This window comes from Dermacentor variabilis, chromosome 8 (assembly GCF_050947875.1).
Source record: "Dermacentor variabilis isolate Ectoservices chromosome 8, ASM5094787v1, whole genome shotgun sequence".
NCBI lineage: Eukaryota > Metazoa > Arthropoda > Arachnida > Ixodida > Ixodidae > Dermacentor > Dermacentor variabilis.
In genome coordinates, this window is record NC_134575.1 from 16130689 (window position 1) to 16155534 (window position 24846).

Below are 24846 nucleotides of genomic sequence, written 5' to 3' on the forward strand. Positions count from 1 at the left end.
CGAAGCACGCGTACTGATACTTCCACAGCCGCACTACTTGCGTAGTTTCCTGCAGCGTTGCCTGCTTTGTATAAAACGCAGGGGGCCATTCCATGCATCGTCAAACTCCGCCACATTGGCGAATATGGTAACGATGGCGCTTAGAGCCAATCAGAGGCTCCGTAGCAGCAGCCGTCCGGGCCTATCTGATTGGTTCGGTTCTATACCACCCGGTGTACAGAACGCTGGCCAACAAGTTAGAGTGCTTCACTAAACATTGCTACCGTTGTCAATATGCTTCGCCATTGGAACGAGACCGACTATTTGTGTATGTGTGTGTGCGTAGTTCATAGCTTTCTCCGAGACAACATGGAGTCGCAATCAGCGCTGTAACTAACGCAACGGCGCCGCGCAGAATCCGCGGGTAGACGCCTCGCTCCGATATTCAAATCGGAGCCCTGCCTAGCACGCGCCGTACCTCGTTGGTCATGCTTAGGCGCGTTTCCCCATCGGCGCGGTTGGCTCCGCGATTTCCCAGTGGGCACAGGTTGGCTGCAGCTCCGTTCCTGTCGAAGCGGCGGCGATCTGTATAAAGCAGGAATCCCCCCGCTATGCTGCGACAGCGGCTTATTGCGAGCGCGGAACGATACCCGCGGAATGGAAAATGCAAATGAGACGACCTCTGCCTTGTCTCTGTCTTTCATAATTTACTGATTGTTTGCTTGATTGTTTCCGTCTTTCTTTCCCTTCCTTCCTTCCTACTTGCCTTGTTTGTTTCTTCCTCTCTTCGTTCATTCGCTCGTTTGTTCGTTCGTTTACCTGCTTTCTCGCGTGTTTGATTGCCTAATTCGTCAAGAGCAAGCTTTCCCTCGGAAACTCATTGCTAAATCGCATAAAAAACGACGACATCGTTTTGCTGGGCGTCCTCTACATAACAAATTTGATGAGGCTTGTTGCAGTTAGAAGAGATCATTGAAAATGACAGACTGTGGAGAGAATATTCTTTTTTCTAATTACGCCACTATTTTCTTTTTAAAAATGCTTTTAAATTGTGGACAATCGACGAAGTTTATAAATTTTAAACACACGAGCTTTTTGTCTGTGTAACTAAACAATCAGAAATGGTGTCAGAAATGCATTAGGAGGCATGGAAATTTTCGGGTGAGGAAAAGAACAGGCACGTGCCCCTGCCTCTCTCTCTCTCTCTCTCTCTCTCTCTCTCTCTATCTATCTATCTATCTATCTATCTATCTATCTATCTATCTATCTATCTATCTATCTATCTATCTATCTATCTATCTATCTATCTCTGTCTGTCTGTCTGTCTGTCTGTCTGTCTGTCTGTCTGTCTGTCTGTCTATTTCTCTCTCTCCATCTCTCTCTCTCTCTCTTCTCTCTCTCTCTCTATATATCTATCTCTATCTCTCTCCATCTCTCTCTCTTTTTTCTCTGCCTGTCTCTCTACTGCCCTCCTGGTTTGACGAGTACGTGAACTACAGACCTAAGGATGACGCCGCGGTGTCGGACGTGGCGTGCCGTAGTCCTCTCGTCTATCGAAGGCGGCCGGCGCCGCGTGTGTTCTTGTTCGTTCGCGTGGCTCGAGCTGCATGACGCAAGTGCGCAGCGCTGATGACCATGCCGCACGCGGACGCGCGGGGATGAAGGAGGTGACGCCGCAGCGAGAATCAAATGACCAGAGTTCAGCGATTCCTCCTGCTCCGAACTGGTTACCTGAGGCAGCAGCAAGTTCTCGCCGCGTACTCGTCTCGCCATCTGAGGCAGCTTGCCCGAACATTCAATAACGAGAATATTAACGAATTTAAGAACGCGTTCTTAAATGTTCCATAGACAACGCCTATTCCGCACAGGAACACGTTCTTAAATTCATTGTTATTTTCGTCATTAAACGTTCGTGCAAGCCGCCCCTAGTCGATCAGCCAGTCGTTCGGAGCTTCGTTTCCATTTGACTGCGGCTCACACCGACTACATGGAGTATTTTTCAAGACAACCTTCAGCTTTGCAATAGGGGTATAAAATCATAGTTCAGTCCCCCGCAATATATATATTTTTCCCCGGTATGTTATACGTTTTCAATTATTGATGAACTTCTGTGGGTTAAGCGTTATAAAATGGTTCTCTCAAGCGTTTTTCTTTATACATACGTAGTGCCATACTTCATTCACCATAACACGCCGTTGTGGCGTAATGGCTTCGGCGTTGCGCTGCTAAGCCAGAGGTCGCGGGATCGAATCCCGGCGGCGGCATTTTGGTGGAGGCGACATACAATATATATATATATATATATATATATATATATATATATATATATATATATATATATATATATAAATGGGGCGGGGGGGGACTTTGGGTTTTTCAAGTAAGCTTGCTGCTTTCCTGCATGAACCTGCCAAATTACATGCTCATTCGTCCGCCCGTGAGAAGCTTAACATGCTACAGTAAGTAACTACGGTACTACTGAATTATATTAATTGAGTAAGATAAAATACGAGACCAAAGAGCGCTCAACAACAAAAGCAAAAACAAGCAGCAGCAGTGTACGAAAATATGGGATCTTGAAGAAAAGTGCTGCGGTCAGAAAAGCCAGTTTATATGGTGGGGAAACCTAACACTACTTCTGTCACTTTGCAGTGATAGGCCATTCGAGAAGTGCTTCCCGACTTATATATACGAACGCCGAAAAGCAAGCGCAACGTACTACAAAAACATGTCTGCGAGCGCTTGGAGATGTATACAGAGCAGGCCGGCGCATTCGTTTACTGCAGGCGGAGCGTGTGCGTATACCCTGCGGCGTTCAGGCGCACACCCAAAACGGATGGCGACCGCACTCCTTCTCTCCCTCTCTCTCTCTTTTATTTTTTGATAGCCTGGTAAACTCGGCAGCTCGGTTTGCTGGCCGTTTGCTGATACGCCTTTGTGGCACGTACGCTGCACGGCACGGCAGCGCTTGTTCTGCCGAGATAAAGTGGGCGTGAAGAACACACGCCCGCACTGCGACTTCCGCATTTTTCTGCTAACAGCTGCCGAATAGGAGTTTCACACTGAACACGCTAGAGGCGAATACGGCGCTGGTGTATCCGAGTGGTGCCACTATGGCCGCTCATGTGACGTTAAAACGTGGAAGAAGGAAGGAAAAAAAACACTTCGGAGGAAGCGTCGCGCAACGCGGTTGAAGCCACACCTGTCGGCCCAACACGTGATCGTCACGTCAAAATTGCACGGTTGGTTTTAGTGCTCCCGCTCTGCAGGCCATAGAGCTTCTCAATACATTACCTAAAGGGGAATCTGGCGCTGCTGCGCTGTGGTATGCATGGGAATGCTGGTATGTTGTGACTTCGGATTACCATCGTTCTCGGAAAGCCAGGCAAGCACCGCTCCGTCTGTCCCAATGATTCATTTTCTACTAAAACAGCACATAAAAAAGCTGTTTTAGCTTTATTATTACACAAAAACATGTTTTGTTTAACTATGAGAACTTGTTATTGCACGTACAATTATAATAAACGTAAATAGTATCAGCGCGCCGCTAAAGTTGGGGGACAGACGACAAGATTCGCACTCGCTTTGAAACTGTTTGTCGTCTTTTCTTGCTTTTCTTCGCTTGGTTATGCATTCTAGGTGAGTGAACTTTACTGGAAGATGTAATATGCATGAATGAAAACATTTTATGAAGATTTTACTTTAGGAACGCGTTATTCGTGTAGCCATATCCACGTTTTAGACGAAGCCTCTTACAACACCAGCCAACACAAGTCTCGCAGACACATATACCCTCATTCCCATGACGGCACAGCGCTCCTTAGGAAACTCACATAGACGGTGGCGCCAGATTTCCCTCTAGGTGTTATAGTGAGAAAATCTATGCTGCAGGCAGAGTCGCGCTAGAGTAGCAGAACAAGCGCGCACCCAGTAACAACTACCGGGAACCAAACGTCTCGGCAAATCTCCATTCTTGCTCCGTGATCTCGACGCAAGAGGTCACGTGTTAGGCCGACACTGAGCAAAGGGACTGGCATCACGGAGCGTTCGCTTGCCAAGGCTGGCTGCATGGCGTAATGCCTTCTCCTAACTTTTTCCTTCCTTCCTCTGAGGACAACATTAAACAGATTGGACTCAAAACCGTTCTCCGAGTCCAAGACACTCGGACCGTGGCCACACCCATCACTGTCACGAAAACTGATTCCTGCACTAGTACACTACTTGAAGAGCACCGGCTTATGTTTATAGTGTCTCTGTGCATCCTCCCACACGCACTCAGTGTTCACTCTCTCCCTCTGTTCCTCTTTTTATTCCCCTTTTCCCCACCCCCAGAATAGGGTAGCAAACCGGGTGCTCGTCTTCAAGACAGACGAAGCAGCCAGCATGGTGCGAAGTTTCTCTTACCCAGCGCGACGATCGATCTGCAGCTATCCAGCGCGCCCGACGCTCCACTTCGTGAGGCCTTCAAGGAAAACGGTAGAATCTGATGTTGGGATTGAGGCCTTCTTGTTCATGGCAACCCACGACGCAGAAGTAACGACGGTGACGCTTTTTCGAGGCTGAGCAAGGTCTCTCCGGATCGGCGTCGCCGATTCCTTCTGCTTCCAGCATTACGTCTCACGGAGAGTCAGTTAAACTATAGGCTGCGGCTAGCTCGCAGCGTGGTCTGTGAGAAGTGATACCTGGCTTAATGATGATTGTATATTTTAGTATAGTAACTACAGCTAAATCAAAGGTTAACCAAGTGAAACCAAGACTTAACCAGGCTAAACCAAACTTTCGCTTTGCATAGCCAGGGTGAGCTGAGCTAAGCCGCAGCCAATTTTCGCTTGACGTGTCAGTGCGTAGATAATAACGGGAGCTCTCAACGGTACCGCGCCAGTGACCTGCTCTTCAAGAAGACATGCCCTTCACGAATGCTCTGAATGCTAAAATGATCCCGGCTCTGGGGGCGGCGCACAGCGACAAGAGGAAGGCAGCCAAGCTATCCTGGATGTAGCATTGTGGAGGACGCCCTGGTCCGTCAACAATACTTAGAATGTACGAAGTCCTTTGCGAGACGGGTAGCTTCACAAGAAAGCGACACAGAAGTGCGACGGTAGTTGAAGAAGCGGAAACGGATGCTTTGGCATTTTTTGCCGCTAACCCTCGCGGTATAGCGTGCGCGACGCCAGTGCGGAGGCCGGAACCTCGAGGTCATCAGTGTGGCGGATTTAAAAAAAAAGAAAGGTCATATGCACCCGTACAATGTACATCTTCATCAAAAACTTGAAGACCGAGATTTTGAAAACAGACTTGACTTTGCCAATTGGATTTTCACGAAATGTGAAGAAGAACGGGAATTCCTCACTCACGTGCTTTGGACATATGAGGCTACTTTCTTCAGAAACGCCACAAATTAATTTTCACAACGCGCAGTACTGGAGTGATAGGAATCGCCACTGGCTGGCACAAACGCGACACAAATACTAGTGTTCGTTTAATCTGTGGTGCGGTATTTTCGATGACGCAGTAGTTCTGCGGAAGCCCGCAAGGTGGAGAGAAGTAATGAATAAAGGGAAAATGAGACATCCACCCGTTCGTAGCAATTGCTACAAAGGAAACTCATACGGGTTCCTCGAAAGAAAAGCCTCATAGTTGAAGAAAAATTCGTCCTGGTCTGGGACTCGAACCCGGGACCACCGCCTTTCCGGGGCAGCCGCTCTACCATCTGAGCTAACCAGGCGGCTAGCAGATGGCAGGGCGAAGTCGAATTTGTCGACAACACGAAGCAAAGGCAAGAGTTTGACGTAGCAGTTCTGCGGAAACCCGCAAGGTGGAGAGAAGTAATGAATAAAGGGAAAATGTCGGTATTTCCGATGGAAACATCACCGGACCCTTCTTTTTTGACAAAACTCTAACGACGTAACCATACGTCAACGACATCCTCGAGGGCTTCGTGAACGACGTCTGTTGCTACGTTCCAATTGCGCACCTTCGGAACGTCTGGTTTCAACACGATGGTGATCCTGCGCATAGTAGTCGTCAGTCTCGAGCGTGGCTCGACAAGCTGTTTCCTGGACAGTGGATTGACCGGCACGGACCTGTACACTGGCCTGCAAGGTCGCGGGTCATGACACCGCTGGTCTTCTTGTGGGGCTACGTGAAAAATCTCGCGTATAGTAGCGAAAGTACCACACCGGACGCCCTATATAAAGGCAAAAATAAGCAGATTCTGCCGCGAGATAGCAACGTCGTTGGTCAAAGCAGCAACAGCACAGGTATTGGAAAGAAGCAAGTACTGTATTGCTTCAGATGGTGACCTGTTTGAGCTCGTGCTATAAGTGGCAGTGTAAAATGACCGCTCGAAACTGGTGTAAAACGTGACTGTTTAACGCAGCTTCATGATGTCACCCTATCCTTACATAAAAAAAACCTTGCGACAAAGATAGAAATAGGCAAGAAACTGCTTTGTTTTGCTTCTTTTCCTGAGTTCAAGAGACAGAAAGGGTAAATGGCAAATACCAGTTGCACCTTTGGATGTTTCTTTGTGGGTGGCTGAAACGCCTTACGTCCGTTTGGTTTACTTTTTATGGAAATAAACTCTTCAGTACCTCTTCCGTTCAGTACCTTCTGTTCTTCCGAGAGCTGCCTTTATTTTCCTATTTTCGTGCTCTTTTGCGCACAGTTTTCTTTTTTTAACATTGATAGATTTTTTTTTACAGCCTTGTTTCATAATACGCGAAGGTTAAAGCTTTCCCGAGGGCCTCATCATCGCGGACAACGTTCTTGCGTCCACAGATGGGGCTGACGCTTATCGCACCACGCTAGTTTGGTCGCGAAACCTCTCGAGCCATCCCACATGACGAAGCCTTATACGATGCGGCGATAAACGAGTGCAGCCGTATATCTTTCAAATGTTGCTAGGAGGCGCTTTAGTTAGCGGCGCGCGAGCGCCCATCTGTTTCATATTTCGCATATTTCGCGGGCTTTTGTTTTTTGTTTTTTTCTTGGGAAAAAAAACAACCAGGCACACTTCAGCAAAAAAGAAATGCTCGATTCTGAGGTTACTTAACGTGCCCTACAACTTTGTAATTACATGTTTGCGATTCAAGCAATAATGAAAAAGTTCGCCAATAAAAGCATTCAGTAAGTTTGTGAGGAAAAAAAATACTGGCTGTAAGCACACACGGCTGCTGCTACTATTCAGTCTTTTCTAGAGCTCATGGTATTCTTTTGCTTTGTGAAACCTTGGTCCAAGTTAAATGGGACACCAGGTATATATATATATATATATATATATATATATATATATATATATATATATATATATATATATATATATATATATATATATATATTGACGCCAACGAAAGCAAAGGGAACATCATTTGTTGGTAATTGAAAAGTATGATGGACAAAGTAAAGTGAAATAAAACTTATTGGTGCCGTCTGTCGCTACTAAGGAAAAAAACAGGACGTTCACCGTGGCGCCAGAGATGGCTCCACAGAGTGCAACCGACGTGGTTTGAGTGGCGTTGCCGCAGACGACGCCCGACTAAGCTGGCAAGTAAGGCCCGCGAACGCAGCTTTTAAACTAGAATTCATGCAAAAATGCTGCCTCTGGGCAAACTTTGGGCGGAGATCAGCCAGCGGTTTCGCAGGAAGGATTATGTATATACGCCTGGCGTCTTCTTTTTTTTTTAATCCAGCACTCAGTATCTTATCCCGCGTGTCCCGGTGCATCTGCATACAGACAGCTTTCTGCAGCCACCCTGTACCTTAGCTTGCTTAGACGCATAAAGTGAGACCTTTGAACCTCGTTAGAGGTTGGAAGTGGAAGCGAAAGTGAAGCGAGCAATACGTTCCTCTTGTGGGAACAGGTCAATTTCACGGATACCCAGAAATCAAGGGCTCAGGCAATGTCTGCGTTATCGCCGCTCGATTGGACGATATTGGAAACCCGCGGGCGCGCTTCTCCACACACCTCCTTCTGACCTAACCAAGATTGCGGACCTCGGGTTAGAATCGCAATTAAGGGTTGAACACGTGGATTGACTGCGTCATCCCTGTCGCCCCTCTATTGTTCCCAGCAACGCCCAAATATATATAAATAAACGACTGCTTCAACAAACAATCGTACCAGTGGGAACGGAACATCTCGTTTGGGGCAAGTTGGGTGCGTGGGAAGCCTTGCTCGGGGAAATTTTGCGTCTTAGTTGAGGCATGGAGCGTAGGTGGCCTATCTCGCGGCTTCTGCAAGACTGTTCGTTACGCATGATTGCTCGCAGGTGGCGATAACGATCGGTGCACCTTTATATAGTTCTCCCGATAGAAGCATATCTAGAGTGCTGGCGCTCTGTTGGTTCAATTACGGGTATGTAAGGGAGCTTTCTTTTTTTTTCATTTTGATAAAATTTGTCGGTAGCCTGCACTTACACAAACGTTACGCGTCTTTTCTTTATTGTTTCTTGCGTCATGTCACTTTCTTTCATTCGCGCAATAATTATCTATTATATTCCTAAGCTAACTCGGATATCAGTATGTTATACACGAGCAAATAGTTATCTCGCTTTTCCAAATAGAAATAATCGGAAGTCAGCGCCTGCGTGTCGTCCTAGCTGCAGCCCTCTTCGTTCTGCGTCTCCTCACCGCCTTCACCGCCTCTCACTTTTCTATCCCCTCCTTCCTGAACAGCGAGCAGGCGTTGCACCGCATCCGCCGGCGCCTGCCAGCCCGTTCCTCCTTTTCCCTTATCGTCCATCTAGGTACGTGCGCGTTTTCAAACCATTTCGGTGAACTACGCCATGTTAAAAAAAAAAATGTCCGAGTGTGTATACCCTCGCGAACAAGGTTTCTAATTGGTTGCCGACCCAGCCTCGTTTTGTATTTCACAAACTGTCATCGTTTCCCCGATGCCATCGTCGGCGCCGATAAGATATCCCAGGCAACGTAACGTGAGCGACGCGGGCGTTATAGTCTCGGTGGGCTTCGGCTGGGCTGGGCATGGCTCGTTACACTCACCTTCATCACTCACCCACGTTACACCCCTTACCTTCATCGACGTGCGCGTTGGCCAATGAGCCTCGTATCGCGGCCTTCGATGATCGGGCCACTGCACGCTACCCTGCGGAAGTGACGCGTCACGCGTCGTTAAATCCTTCGTGTGCCGGTTACGGCATGTGTGGCAGCGTGCTGGAGGATCACCGCTGTTCGGTGCAGCAGAGCGTGCCTTTACGTACGCCTTGGGAGTCGTTAGCCATCGCTCACCTCAGGTTCGTTAGAGGGCGAGTTTATAAACGATCTCGTTGTCTGGCACGTACACGCGTCCTTGTGTCGGCGCATGTGACACGTGACGCGTAACAATCGCCAAAGCGGTAATAGCGACAGGAGTTCCTGATCTGCGAACTCTCCCTGCTTAATTCATTGATAGACAGCGACCACAAAAAAAAACGTAATCCATAAAGTGGAGTCACCGCTCCTTTAGATAACCTAACCTAACGTCCTTAATTAGTCAGCCACGAGGTAGTGGGCTGTGCGCTTAGCGATATTGCTCTTTCGTGTTTCCGTTGTAGTAATCGTTTAGATTTTTCGTTAAGCTTCGGTAAGCTTTTAAGCTGCCGTCGTGAGCCTTTAGGACATGGGGCTTGTTACGCTACTGTAAATGCAGTTTCTATTTCTATCCGTGGTACCTCTTTACAGCTTGTATGCACAAATGTTGTTCCTCGATCTATCCTAATTTATTGAATACTTTCTAATCTTGTAGTTTGACGCGGTTTCTCGACTAGTCATTTCCCTGTGAATGAAGAATCTCAAGTTGCCCGACTAGTACACAGATGTTGGTGAATTATTATTATTATTATTATTATTATTATTATTATTATTATTATTATTATTATTATTATTATTTTAGAACGACAGAAAGCTGAGCTACTTGGTAAGGATTCATAATGCAAAGAAGGGCTAAGGCGTGTTGATATGGACGCAAGAGAAGTGGACAGTAGGCGTTCGTGCTGTCCACTTCTCTTGTGTCCGTGTCCGCACGCCTTGCTCCTTCTTTGCATTACGTGTTATTATTATTACTATATTCTTTTAGGGGGGGGGGGTGGGGGAGTTGCTGCCTTTCCGAACGGAATGCGAAACCCAAATCGAAGATTGAAAGGGAAGCCTCGGCACAGTTTGAACACGTTGCTCAATTCAACTCACCGTTCTCGCACAGCTCGTGAGAGTCCTCCTCGCACAGCCGCTGTCCCACCTTGTGTCTCCGGCGCCAGAAGATCCAGAATGAACGCATACGCTCCGCGAGCGCTAACAGCTTCGTCGCGACACCGGGCCTCAGCTGCTGCTGACGCTGCCCGAGCCACTGGCCGCGAACTTTCCCGTCGACAACGACAGACTCCTCGCCTTTATATATGTAGTTTGTCTTTTCTGGAAGCCTAAGACGTGGCACGCAGCGCTGAGCCTACTGACAGACGTCCGGCCGACACTTCACAGGAGGCGGCACGACACTGTCGCGTTAACGGCTGGGCGAAAAAAAAAAAGAGAGCTGTGGTTCAGATGGATCGCAAAGTTTCTAAATCGGGGAATAACTCAGCGGTTCTACCGACGAGAACGCCGGGACGCCGCTGTCGACACGGGCGACGATGACTAGGCAAAAAAAAAAACGTGTGCCGCCGCTGCTGCTACCAGCTGCAGCCCGTGCTCCGTCGACTGGCCGGTGTGACGACTAGGAGAGGAGGAGGGAAGCGGCCGCGATGGCGGCAGCGGCGAGGGGGCCGTTCGAGCCCGGTTTGACACATCGTACGAACGCCGCCGGGACGAAGAGGCGGCGCCGGCAGGACGCACTCGTTATCGCGTCCACCGCAAACGCGCGCGCGCGGGCGTGCACCGGCGCTCGCTTCAAACAAGGGCGCGAGCGAGCGAGCGCACCGACAAACGAAACGAAAAGAACGGACCGGCCGAAAACGGCCTTCGACGACAGCGAGCGCTCCGCTTCGTTTCCCGTTCCAACTGTCGCGTGCGCTCAGAGTTCTCGCACTCCAAACTGCGCCCCATCTCCCCGCACCCGCTCCCTGCCCACGCCCTCCACGTCGCGCCCTTCTCCCATTCTTCCCCAATTCGCCCGCTCCCCATCCTCCGATGCCACCACCAAACGGTGTCTCTGCTCTTCCCTCGATTCCCGTCGAAACGTCCCCGTTCTTGCCCTCGTTATCCCGGCCCGAAGCTGGCCGGCGTGCTCCGGATCATCCTCTTTCGAAATCTTCTATCCCCACGTACGTGCCCTTTTTGCCCTCCTGCTCGCCTGTCTCAAACATACAGCTCCCCTTTTGTCCTTCATGAAAACGCTTTCTGTTTTGTGTGTGCCCTTTCCTTTCTTCCTGCTCTATTCTCCGTGCTCTAGAAGGCGGGGAGTGGAAGGGGAAAAGCCCGAGAGTCGCCTTAGCAAATCTGATTTCCCTTTTTTTCCCTCACTACTTCCGAAGCCTAGGGATGTCGACAGCGCGAGTGCCCCGGGAGAATGCCGGCACTCGGGCATTTCACTCTCCCTCAGCGCGCGACGTATGCATCCTTTTCTCTCCCTTCTTTGTCTCCGACTTCCCTGACTCTCCAATGCGCGTCGCGGTGTATCCCCTCCTCACAACAAGATGGCGCCACGGTGCAAATTAGGTTTCCCAGTTCCTTTTCCGCTTCGGCGCACGAGAGGGCGCCGCCCAGCGCGTGGCTTCTTAGGGTAGCGCTGGCTTCCAGCCCCCACTCTCTCGATCGAGGTCGTCTGTCCAAAGCGCAAAGGGGAAGATTTCTTTATTCTTGTACCGTATACTGATCCAGCACTCCTATTAGTATATGGTTTCTTCCCTTCCAGTTTTCTCCCGATTCTTCTAAGCTTGCTTTGCCAGGCTTGCCAGTTTGCGTCTCGCGACGCTCTCTCGAGGCGCTCTCCGGCACTCCCAGGGGTGTCGCCACTTCGGAAACCCGCCACTAGCTGGCGCCACGCCGCCGTGCACTCCGAAATGGGATTGCAATGTGTTTCCTCATAGGGAAAATGCTGCGGGAGACATGGGATGGAAGGGAGCCGGGTAGCGGGATGAGGGGTAAACCGTATTGTTAGTCCTCGTTTCGTTCGGAGCTCTCGTGGAAGTATTGCACGTTAATTGGGTATCCGTGCCCATAGTGTTCTATTTATCTTTCCCGCGCAAGCGTTACCGACACATTTATTTTATGCATTCACTAGAGATCAGAAGGTGATCTTTTTACGCTTGTCTTTTTAGGAGTCACTAGGAGGAGGGGGTTGGGTTGGAGTCGTGGATTGTGGTGAAGAAAAATCCACTTTCCCCCAAATCAAATGCAAATAAGACTTCTAGCAAACCATCTGCGAACAGATAGAGAATGGTCAGGCCACTGATAATCAGAGGCGAGGACAGAGCCAAACAATAGCACTGGCTTAAGAGACGTGGAGTTAAAATGGGAAAAGAAAATACATGTCTTCTTATTTATTTTAGGTACTTCCCCAGTCACCCTATCTAGTGTTTAGATATAGAACCATTCTCACACTAAAATTAATCCCTTCTCTTTGTGAACGCTCTTGGTGAACGCTCATATCAATCCCAACATAGAGCATGTTCTCCCGCCATTAGAGGGACGTTTATGATGTAAAGTGCATTTCCCTTTTCCCAATTATCTTCCATTATTTCTCTCTTTCTGCTCCTCAACGTCATCTGGCCCTGAGCTTTTCATACCTCTCCGTTCCCTCATATCATCTTATATCCTCTTTACCCTCCACATATTTATTTCTTAGTTTAGGAGTTCCCATAATGTTTTTTCTCTAACTTCAACATGCATCTAGGTCACTCTTTGCACAGATGGCAAAAATAAAAGAAGACCTCACCACCGTAGAGTGGTGACGGCTACTCGATCTTTCAGCATAAGCATGCACACATCGAAAACACAAGTTAGCGTTAAATGCAATTTAAATAAATGTAAATTTAAAAAAAAACAATTGCCCAACACAACGAGCACTCTATATATGGTTAGTGAGCTGTCAGTCAGGTCAGCTTGGGACACAAGTTGATTCGTCGAGACAACATTCTTGCATGTACAGCTTTACGAAGAAGGTTTGCCTTAAGAGACAGTTTTACTCATCTATAAATGGATAGAAACGGATAAATCAAATTGTTCAGCATCCACTGCTCGAATTGGATTATGTTTGTTGAAGTTGAAAGTAGAAAGTTCAAATCTGTCATCTGTGTGGAGGATACCTTTATTTTCGGCGTAATATTTTTTTTTCTTTTAATTTGTAGAAAATCTCAAGCTTTAAGAAAACGTAAACGTGAAGTTTATAGCCACGTAACAGAAATAGAAAACGATATCACAATTTTATGAACTGAAGATACTGAGGTACCTAAAGTGGACGAAACTGATGTAGTATACACCGCTCGGAAATACTACCAATAATTTTTGGGCAGGATTATAATAAAACTCTGGCAGAAACTGTTACGATATCATGTCACCTGTAAGCTCATATATCACGTTTGTCCGCTTCAAATGCTCTAATGGATGTAGTTTATAAAACAGCGGACTATATTATTTTGGCAAGTAGTTATGTATGTGTAAACTTTGTTCTTCAGCATGCTTTTTTTTACTTTATTAGCTTTCGAAAATTTCCACAAGAAAATTAAGGCCCTAAATCAAAATTCTGATTAATACAGCCGTTACAAAACTCAGCTTTCTCTCTCGAGCGCAACAAATTTTATTCAAATCTGTTGGCTGCCGAATAAAATCATTTCTGCGTTTCACATGCATTTGAATAGGCAGCGTCGGAGTTCGTCCCGAGGAGAAGCTTCCTCTTAAAGCCGTACTGAGTGTCGGCTTTTGAGAAAATCCCACGTACCACTTTTATTGAGAGGGGAGCTTCTGGAGTGGACGTATTTCGGTGAAACTACGTAAATAACGACATTTGTGCGTGCGCGTGCGTGTGTGTGTGTGTGTGTGTGTGTGTGTGTGTGTGTGTGTGTGTGTGTGTGTGTGTGTGTGTGTGTGTGTGTGTGTGTGTGTGTGTGTGTGTGTGTGTGTGTGTGTGTGTGTGTGTGTGTGTGTGTGTGTGTGTGTGTGTGTGTGTTTGTGTGTGTGTGTAACGCTCTCGGGATGACGTTCCCGAGAGCGTTAGCCAAGGCCTTGGAGAACTCTTCGCACGACCAAGATGTTATTACACTATTCCTCGCTAAATGGGGCGTATATATGGAGACGCCCTTGAGTCTTGCAAGTGAGACGGGTAACAAAAAGCTCGCAACAGCAAGAAGCATTAGCTTTCAGCAGCTACTCTTCGGCACACAGCTGTCCGAGCGCTCTTCGTAGACGCTTTGGCTCACTGGGAAGTGCGAAGGTCACACCATCTCGGAAACATAAACACGCAAAGTGAAGCCACTGAGCCGGCAACTGAAGTGAATAGCGGGAAAGGCACTTTTATATAACGCAAGAAAAACTGTATCCGCAAATGCTAAAGAGACAAAATGTACCGACTGGCGTGGCCCCTGGGGGATTGAGGAAATCCTGAAAGCACATTGAGGGTCACTTCCGCCTTACTACTGCCTTCTTCCGAGTTCCGCTACTCCCTTTTTTTTCTTCGTTAGTTCTGCTTCAGTCTCCTTCCCCGAGTAGCAGGCAACTTGGCCCTCTATTTTTTTATTAGTAGTACACATTTTTGTACCCTTTGCTGGTTGTATTCTAGATTGCTATTGCGTTGAATTATATCTTTCGAACAACTCAGACAACAAGCTTTCAGCGTAACCATCTCGCTTATAATTCTTTTTTTTTTCGTGCATAATTGAAGTTGGTCGGTCGCTTGATATCCAGTCCCCGTCAGATGCTGTCCGAAACCTTTGACGTCATTAGCAGCTTTTACGCCTCTTATGGACGAGGACGTTTATGCGCGTTTTCTGGGTCACGGAGGCGTTTAGTCCGAGGTAGGACTGGCGTTTGTGGTGCAGCGGTAGCCTAAATTACCTATGTTTGACTGACCGTGCGCTGGGTAACGCGTCCTCTCCTGGGCGACCCGAGCCTCTCTGCTTGTACAACGAGATCTGCAAACATAATTATCTTTCATGAAGACTGCTGCCTTTGCCGCACTCCTCGCTGTGCAGGGCCCAGGCAGTCACTCTCAGACTTCTGCAAACAAGCACTTACCCGAGCTCCGTAGCGCTGCACACAATGTACCCCGAACGGTTCCCAAGCCCGGACTGTCCTCTGTGTGGTGGTTATGCGGACTTTGACCATGTCCTGTGGGGCTGCGCCTCTGCCGGTCCCCCTTTCACCCAAGAGGAAATGATGAAGCTCATTAGGGCCCACGACCAGACCTCTCAAATCCTGGCAGTCCAGAGGGCTCGCGAGAGGGCCGTCAGGTATCACCTGATGGCCCCCGAGTGGGCCTAACTAGGTGACGTTGAGTTTACTCGCGTCTATTGTGGACCAAATAAAGTTGTTTCACTCACTCACTCACTCACTCACTCACTCACTCACTCACTCACTCACTCACTCACTCACTCACTCACTCACTCACTCACTCACTCACTCACTCACTCACTCACTCACTCTCCGGTCAAGCTTAGTTAAGCACACCGCTCTGATATCCTATATGTATAAACTCCAGCATCTCATTAAAAATTGTTTCTCTCCCTATCAAAAAAAGCAAACCGTGATGATTGCGTTTGGTCCTCGTCCATCACCTAACACTAGTGAATTATTTCTCATTATACAAATTTTGTCTGCAGCTGGAACCTTTCTTAAAAAGAAATTTATGCAGCTGCCGCCCACTTGTTGGATACTACAGCGGTCATTTAGATGTTATACTATACACAAGGAAATGCGGTTCGTAAACTTTATTTTCGTTCCATGCAAGGCGCAGTCTCGTACAACCTTTGTCTACGTACCCCGCAGGCCGCAGCGTTAGCCTCATTAGTAAAGCTTTGTACGCAAAATGTTTCGCCTACGCCATGCACAGTTCACAAGCTATGGCGAAAATGCAAACAGGCGTTCATTCGGGTGCACCTTTAAAGACGTCCGAGCTGCGGTATCACGAAGACGACAGCGGATGTTTGCTAGAGAGAAGAATAGTGATGAGGAGCTGTATGCACAGAGAAGTAAGAAACATATCTTGGTACTTTTTTTAAAGAATTCTATACCCACCGTTTCACAGTGGGGCATACCCATATTAGACGATTGGTATTGTGAGTGGGCATGGCTCTAGTGGTACAACAATGCGGCAGGTCAAGCGCCAGGAAGATAATAAAATAAAAAGAAAGCAGTTGAGTATCAAGCGCTATTTCCATTAAGAGGTGCGCGTGCTCCAGAGGTACGTACGAGCCGACATCACGTGTACCCGGTCTGGTGCCGCGATTTACATTTTTGTTAACCAGAATAGACGTACGCCCATTGGATCTACTTTGTCGCCGACGACGTATTCAAGTTCTATGCAAAGCGTGCGCGGGGACACGGACCCGACACGTAAATCCGGTTGAAGCAGGCAATGAAAACTTCGATTTAACAATGCGTACGAAGCAACAATATCTCCCTCCCTCAGCATCGCCTTCTTTAAGGAAGAATACCCATTTGTCACTATAATCCGCCCCTACCACTGAAATCAAAAACGCGCACTAGAAGCATCGTTATTCTATTGTTCTACCTCTGCGGTACTTCTATTAAGGAAATAGACAAGAAAATCCGTCTGGCTTATTATAAGGATACGTAATAGGAATACAATACCCCAAACAGATCAACTATGTTCGCGTTTGGGCATCACTGTCCTTTAGAAGGCATTCTATTACGCGATGTAACCATGATTGATTGATTGATTGATTGATTGATTGATTGATTGATTGATTGATTGATTGATTGATTGATTGATTGATTTGCTGAATGACTGACTGGTTGATTAATAAATTGAGCATAGTTTATTCTCTTCTTGTTTTGTCTTGTTCTGTTTTTCCAATATACAAGGAAAGAATATGTTTTGCTTGATAAAGACTCGTACAACGTTGCACACTGACAAACACTATTGTTATCCCTCAGTTTCACTGCCCTTGAGCAAGTGATTTGTCACGATAACCAGCCTGTCTTATTAAGTAGAAACACTCGATCAAGAAACAACAATGTTTCCTTTCTCGATCGTTCTCATATTTTGCTTTTCTTTTCTGCTGAAGTGTATTCCGTTGCGAATAGAGCTCTACGAAGCCCACTGGAAGAAATATTGCTCTTACGTGCCATATATGAATAACCCATGCGTTCGAGTGCGAGCCCGGACTCAGAGGTACGTAGCCCCTGCGAAATCATTTATCAGGCAAGGTATAGGCTCACCTATCAAGAATAGCGTAGCACGTATATAACTCCAGCTCGAAGAAGCGGTAGACAGTTCGTGTAAATCAAAGCGTCCACAGGAAAACAAGAAACAAAATAATAAAAACGGGCGAACCGCCTTGACTAACTTCGAAGTGAGGGAGCTCGCCTGCATCACGCGCGGTGTCATTTATTACGCTACGCCCTGGAAGGCGCTACTACCAAAAAAACTAGAGGAAAAAAACAAAGACGTATTAAGGAACAACGCGAGGGATATTCCAGTCTTACGTAGGCTTAACGAAAGTCACAGTGCGACGGCATGTGGCAGTTTTCGGAATAGGCGACTTGGTGTGTGGCGCTATACACTGGGAACATTAGCGGGAAAGCTTTTGTCAAATGGCCGTAGGGGAAGTCATGAGTGTAAAAATTTGGGGCACGAGAACAAAGTTCGAGTTAGGAGCGTGGTGGCAGAGTGGCGCAGATGTGATGGATTGGTGGTGGAGTGTCTGAGCTATAGTATAGACGCCAAGTGGGCAATGCGATGAACGTGGCTGTGAACGCTGCGGAATTTTGAAGTTTGCGCAAGAGACTTTATGTACACTCGCTCACTCACTCACTCACTCACTCACTCACTCACTCACTCACTCACTCACTCACTCACTCACTCACTCACTCACTCACTCACTCAATCAATCAATCAATCAATCACTCACTCATTCGCCAATTGATATCTGTGTCGGATAGATTGGCATCATGTATGACGCCGGCTACATCTCTTGAACAAGTCAGGCGATGCATAATATGCATAAGCTGGTTAGAAAAATAAAAAAACAAATACTAGGATAAAATGTAAATAAACGTCAGATCGCGCTTGCTCGTAGTTCAGAGGCAGTAAAAACATATCCTACATCATTACCGCACACGCTATTTACACAGCGAGTCGCTCCCTACAGCTCTATAGTGTACGCGCTTTGTTAGTGCTCGTCTAGCTTTCTCTCCATCTCCCCCTTCCACTCTCTTTCTCTTTTTAGCCCTCTTAACCCTTTCCCCTGTGCAGGGTAGCCAACTCGAACTACCTCTGGTTAACCTCCCTGCCTTTCTCTGTATCTCCCCAAAAAAAATAAATTATGGGCATTTACGTGCCAAAACCACTTTCTGATTATGAGGCACGCCGTAGTGGAGGACTCCGGAAATTTCAACCACCTGGGGTTCTTTAACGTGCACCTAAATCTAAATACACGGGTGTTTTCGCATTTCGCCCCCATCGAAAGGCGGCCACCGTGGCCGGGATTCGATCCCGCGACCTCGTGTTCAGCAGCCCAACGGATTAACTTTGAACAGCCACTGAGCAACCACGGCGGGTTCTCTGTATCTCTCTCTCTCACTCTTAATATATTCTTATAAAACCAAATAACATTGATTGATTGATTGATTGATTGATTGATTGATTGATTGATTGATTGATTGATTGATTGATTGATTGAGTGAGTGAGTGAGTGAGTGAGTGAGTGAGTGAGTGAGTGAGTGAGTGAGTGAGTGAGTGAGTGAGTGAGTGAGTGAGTGAGTGAGTGAGTGAGTGAGTGAGCCAGCGAGCGAGCGAGCGAGCGATAGCCAGACAGACATTTGTTTAGTTATTTATGTTTATCTATATATTATTATAAGTTTCAAAACCAAGATGTGGGCTATGTTTGACACCGTAGCCCAGAGCTACGGATTAACTTTGAACACCCATAGCCCCACTCAAGGCTGGCTTGGACAAAGTTAAGTGCAGTATGTGAGAACGGACTGTACGAAACAGACCGAGGACAGAGCGCTAACTTCAACTGCCGTTAACGGTAATCGCACAACGCAAAACCCTATACATCGCACCATGCGATCGGAATACGTCCATTGAAGTTAGCTCTCGGTCCTGCTTGTTTCTTTTTTGTCCGGCGTCTTTTACTGTGCCCAACGCTGACGCAGCTTTTGAAGACTCACCAAGTAGCCCGCCGAAGGTGTCATTAGGAACGCTGTCAAGAACTGCGCGAACCAGTCTGGTCAAGCCGTCTCCATTCCGACGCCGACGAAATGCGTCGGCGCTTCCACGGGAGCAGGTTGAGCCGGTATTGCCGGAGGCTCTGTTCTTGCGATGCCGAGATCGCCTCGCCATCACCCAGGTCTCGAAGCCGCCTAGGGCCGGGCCCTTTCCAGGGATCGATAAAGCTCCGCGCATCACCGCAAGATCGCGGTCGAAATGCCGCGAGCTTCCCAGTCATCTCAAATGAAAGACATCAAGCGTAACAAGGCAGCTCACCAGGTCAGCGAAAGTACGCGCGCGGATAAGCGTGGTACGCAAGAACGCGAATTTAGTGTGCGAAAGAAAGAACGCAATAATACCAGATGGATGGATGGATGGATGGATGGATGGATGGATGGATGGATGGATGGATGGATGGATGGATGGATGGATGGATGGATGGATGGATGGATGGATGGATGGATGGACGGACGGACGGACGGACGGATGGATGGGATTGGATGGAATGGAACAGACAGACAGACAGACAGACAGACAGACAGACAGACAGACAGACAGACAGACAGATAGATAGATAGATAGATAGATAGATAGATAGATAGATAGATAGATAGATAGATAGATAGATAGATAGATAGATAGATAGATAGATAGATAGATAGATAGATAGATAGATAGATAGATAGATAGATAGATAGATAGATAGATAGATAGATTTGAAGAAAAGAACACGCACTGAAACGCACGAAAAAATAAAGAATCTAAAGGTGTTTATTTGGCAGAGCTCGGGAGCAGCGCAACGTCGACGGGCAGGGCAGTCACAGCTTCCAAGCACGAGAGCCGTTGCTGAGCAGGAGCGCTCGACCCACTAGCGTTTAGAGCCAGTAGCGCTGAACCCACTAGCGTCTCTTCTACAATCTCTTCGCTACAACCACCCCCCGGCAGCGAGAAGGGAGCCGTCCGGCGACCTAAGAGCTCGTCACTATGAGCGGGTCGTAGTAAGGCTTTAAACGGTCGACATGGACAATGTCTCGTCCACGGCGGCGCATGGCTTCAGATGGCTCAACTGGTTCGATGACATAGTTTACAGGAGATGCGCGTTCGAGAACACGATAAGGGCCTTCATACTTAGGGACCAGTTTTGATGAGAGGCCAGGGGCAGTTAAAGGGACTGAGAGCCACACGAGCGCTCCCGGATTGAAGGTGACCGTGGCAGTGGCGTCACCGCGAGTGCTCCGCCGGCGCTCTTGATCATCGGAAGTAAAGGCCCGTGCGAGGTCGCGGCACTCTTCGGCATGTCGGACCGTGTCAGAAATAGGGACGTACTCGGATGCATCCGGCCGGTACGGAAGAATGGTGTCGATGGTGTGCGAAGGGTGTCGACCATACAGCAAGAAATAGGGGGAAAATCCAGTGGTGCTCTGCGTAGCGGTATTATACGCGTAGGTGACGAATGGCAGAATGGCGTCCCAGTTCGTGTGGTCGGAGGCAACGTACATGGAAAGCATGTCGCCGAGCGTACGGTTGAAGCGTTCTGTGAGGCCATTCGTTTGAGGGTGGTACGCCGTAGTCGTACGATGAACAACGTGGCACTCTTTGAGAAGCGCTTCAACTACCTCCGACAGGGAGACGCGTCCGCGATCGCTGAGCAATTCTTGGGGTGGACCATGCCGCAGGATGAATCGGCGAAGCAGGAAGGATGCAACATCGCGCGCTGTAGCTGCTGGGAGAGCGGCGGTTTCAGCGTATCGGGTAAGGTGATCTACTGCCACAATGGCCCAGCGGTTACCAGCCGACGTCAGGGGAAGTGGTCCATACAAATCGATGCCAACGCGCCCGAACGGTTGGGTAGGGCAGGGTAGAGGCTGCAGGGCAGCTGGCGAGAGGTGGGGTGGAGATTTTCGGCGCTGGCAGTCGGGGCATGAACGAACAAACTTTTGAATGTAGTTGTACATTCCTCGCCAGTAGTAGCGTCGTCGGAGGCGCTGGTAGGTTTTGAAAAGTCCCGAATGCGCACACTGTGGATCAGAGTGGAACGATGCGCAGATTTCAGAACGCAGGGTTCGAGGTACAACTAATAACCACTGGCGGCCGTCAGAGGTGTAATTGCGTCGATGAAGCAGGTCGTCGCGAATGGCGAAATGGCGAGCTTGACGGCGCAGTGCACGAGTGGTTGGCTGCGATGACGGATCAGCAAGGCAGTCTATGATGGAGGCAATCCAGGGGTCCTTGCGCTGCTCAGAAGCGATGGTCCCAATGTCGACGGAAGAGACGTCAAGCTGGGATATTGCGCAGCAGGCATTGTCGTCTGGCAAGGGAGAACGTGAGAGGGCGTCAGCATCAGCATGCTGGCGTCCGTTGCGGTACAGTACGCGGATATCGTAATCCTGTAAGCGAAGCGCCCAGCGGGCGAGACGGCCTGAGGGATCCTTCAATGACGACAGCCAGCATAGTGCATGGTGGTCCGTGACGACATCAAATTGGCGACCATACAAATAGGGCCGGAACTTGGTAAGCGCCCAGATGATCGCCAGACATTCTTTTTCCGTGACGGTGTAATTGGTCTCGGCTTTAGTAAGCATACGGCTGGCATATGCCACAACATATTCAGGAAACCCTTCTTTGCGCTGTGCTAATACAGCGCCGAGGCCAACACCGCTGGCATCTGTGTGTACCTCAATAGGTGCCGTTGGATCGTAGTGGCGCAAAATGGGAGGAGACGTCAGCAAACGACGGAGCTTAGTGAACGCCTCGTCGCACTCGGACGACCACGAATGGAGAGGTCCGTTGCTGCCAAGGAGCTTCGTCAGGGGTGATATGACGGCGGCGAAATTGCGAATGAAGCGCCTGAAGTAGGAACACAAACCTACAAAACTGCGCAGTTCTTTGACGGACGTCGGTTTAGGAAATTCAGCTACGGCACGAAGTTTGGCTGGATCGGGGAGGATTCCATCCTTCGAGACGACATAACCTAGTATCATGAGCTGCCGCGCTGCAAATCGGCACTTCTTTAGGTTCAGTTGAAGGCCAGCGTTCGCTAAGCAAGTCAAAACATGCCGTAGGCGTTGAAGGTGCGTGGTGAAGTCAGAGGCAAAAACAACAACGTCGTCGAGATAACATAAGCACGTGTGCCACTTCAAACCGCGGAGGACTGTGTCCATCATGCGTTCAAAAGTTGCTGGCGCATTACAAAGTCCAAACGGCATGACGTTAAATTCGTATAAGCCGTCGGGTGTGACAAAGGCTGTCTTCGGCCTATCTACGTCAGCCATGGGTACTTGCCAATAGCCGGAGCGTAAATCTAGAGATGAAAAGAATTCTGCTCCTTGTAGGCTATCGATGGCGTCATCAATTCGCGGCAGCGGGTATACATCTTTGCGAGTGATCTTGTTCAGGCGGCGATAGTCTACACAGAACCGTACCGAGCCGTCTTTTTTCGTAACAAGGACGACAGGGGATGCCCATGGACTGTTCGAGGGTCGGATCACTTCGCGGCGAAGCATATCGTCCACTTGCTCATTAATCACACGACGTTCCGTGGCCGAGACGCGATATGGTCGTTGCCGCAATGGCGGTTGGGAGCCAGTGTCAATATGGTGCGTGACAGCAGACGCCCGGCCCAAGGAAGGTTGCTCGACATCAAAAGAAGAACGAAATTCTTCTAAGATGCGCAGAAGCTGCGAACGCTGAAGTGGGGTGAGGCCATCGGCAATAGATGAATCGAACACACCTGTGGGCAAAGGGTCGGACGTCGCGAGAGAACCGAGCGTGTTGTAACAGGCGCAGCACGTGTCTTCGGGAACATCCGTAATTTGTACGGCGTCGATCACTTCCACGTGGCCAAGACATTCGCCTTGAAGCAGCATCACAGGGTATGAGAACGGGTTATAGACAAAAATAGCTGTGGAGCCCTGTTTGACGTTCACAGTCGCAAAAGGCAGCAGCAGACGTTTTCGAGTGTAAAAGCGGCCTGATGGAGAAAGTAGTGCGATGGCGTCAGAGAGGCTGCTGCAATGCATTGATACAATCACTGACGAGTTGGGAGGAACGTTGGTGTCGTGTCTGACGAGTAATTTGTTTGCAAAAGAAGCATTATCGGCAAGCGTCATATCTGAGATCGGCGACAGTTCTAGTTCGGCCCGTGCGCAATGAATGACGGCATCGTGGCGGGCGAGAAAGTCCCACCCCAGGATAACTTCGTGGGAGCACGAGGAAATCACAATAAATTCGACCGCGTATACAACGTCCTCGATGAGAACACGAGCGGTGCACGCCGCAATCGGGTGAATACGCTGTGCGCCTGCTGTGCGGAGGGCGAATCCAGCAATGGGCGTCGTAACCTTTCGAAGGAAGCGACAAAGCTTTGCGTCCATAACTGATACAGCGGCTCCGGTATCCACGAGGGCATATGTGCGCACACCGTCAACTAACACGTCTATCACATTGGTCGGGCTACGTTGAGGACTTCCGCGTTTCGACGGCGTCGCAGCCCTTGCCTCATGGACTGCGACAATTAGTTTTCCTCATCCCGAGCTTCGGGACGAGGCCGCATCGGTGATGGGGAGCGTCGGCGTGGAGAAGTTGAGCGGCGGATGTTGGCGGACCGGCGGAATGGTGGTGACGCAGCCCGAGGTTCGTCGTCGTAATAAGGGCGCGGAGAACCCACCATAGAACTTGGCCCATAAGGTGTAGCGCTAGGTGACTGCACGCGACTACAGTAGCGTGCGACGTGGCCGGCATAGCCGCACGCAAAACATATTGGTCGATTGTCCGCTGTACGCCACCGAGTCGTTGCGGCAGGTCCCATCCATGTGGAAGGACGCGTTGGACGTGGCGCCTGGTGAAGTGATTGCATAGCAGGCTGTTGTCGGGGCATAGCGAGGGCTTCGGCGTACGTGAGAGGTCCCCGTTGAGGGAGTTGTTGAGGCTGGGTGACGACTTCCGCGTAGCTGAGTGGCACAGCCGTCGGGATCTGTTGGGGCCTGGCCATGACTTCGGCGTAGCTGTGAGGTGCAGCCGCAGGAACACGCTGGTGGTGCTCAGGCAAAACCTCGTGCAGTTCTTGCGCTATGACGCGGCGAAGCGGAGGCGCAAAACTTGGCGTAGGCGCGTGTACCGACTGCGGCTGTGCAAAATCCATCAACGAGAGTTGCCGGGCAACTTCCTCGCGGACGAACGCCTTCATTTCTGCGAGCAACGCTGCCTGGGTGGACATGGCAGCCAAACCAGCGAGGTGTTCGTCACGCGGTAGAGATCGACGGGTCAGTGACCGCTGCCTGCGGAGTTCTTCATAGCTCTGGCACAGTGTGACAATTTCAGCCACAGAGCGTGGACTTTTGGCCAGCAACATGTTAAAGGCGTCGTCTTCTATGCCCTTCAGTATGTTTCGGATTCGATCAGACTCCGCCATGGTCGAATCGACTTTCCTGCATAGATCCAGGACATCTTCGATATAACTGGTGAATGTTTCGCCTGGCTGTTGAGCTCGTTCTCGCAAACGTTGCTCGGCACGCAGCTTGCGAACAGCAGGGCGACCAAATACATCG

General features: G+C 49.0%; 1 protein-coding gene across 2 annotated transcripts in view; it reads right to left on the bottom strand.

The window, feature by feature from the left end:
- The window catches only part of LOC142589699 (uncharacterized), a 224779-nt gene that overhangs the window by 174831 nt on the left and 25102 nt on the right, over positions 1-24846 (bottom strand). Inside the window, exon 1 of one of the 2 annotated variants that reach the window (XM_075701246.1) lies at positions 10165-10488. The exons of the other annotated variant lie outside the window; for it this stretch is intronic. Within the exon in view, the coding sequence (XP_075557361.1) occupies positions 10165-10252 (88 nt within the window). The 5' untranslated portion in view covers positions 10253-10488. Of the gene's footprint in view, positions 1-10164; positions 10489-24846 lie in introns of those variants that run through there. 2 annotated transcript variants of the gene reach the window in all.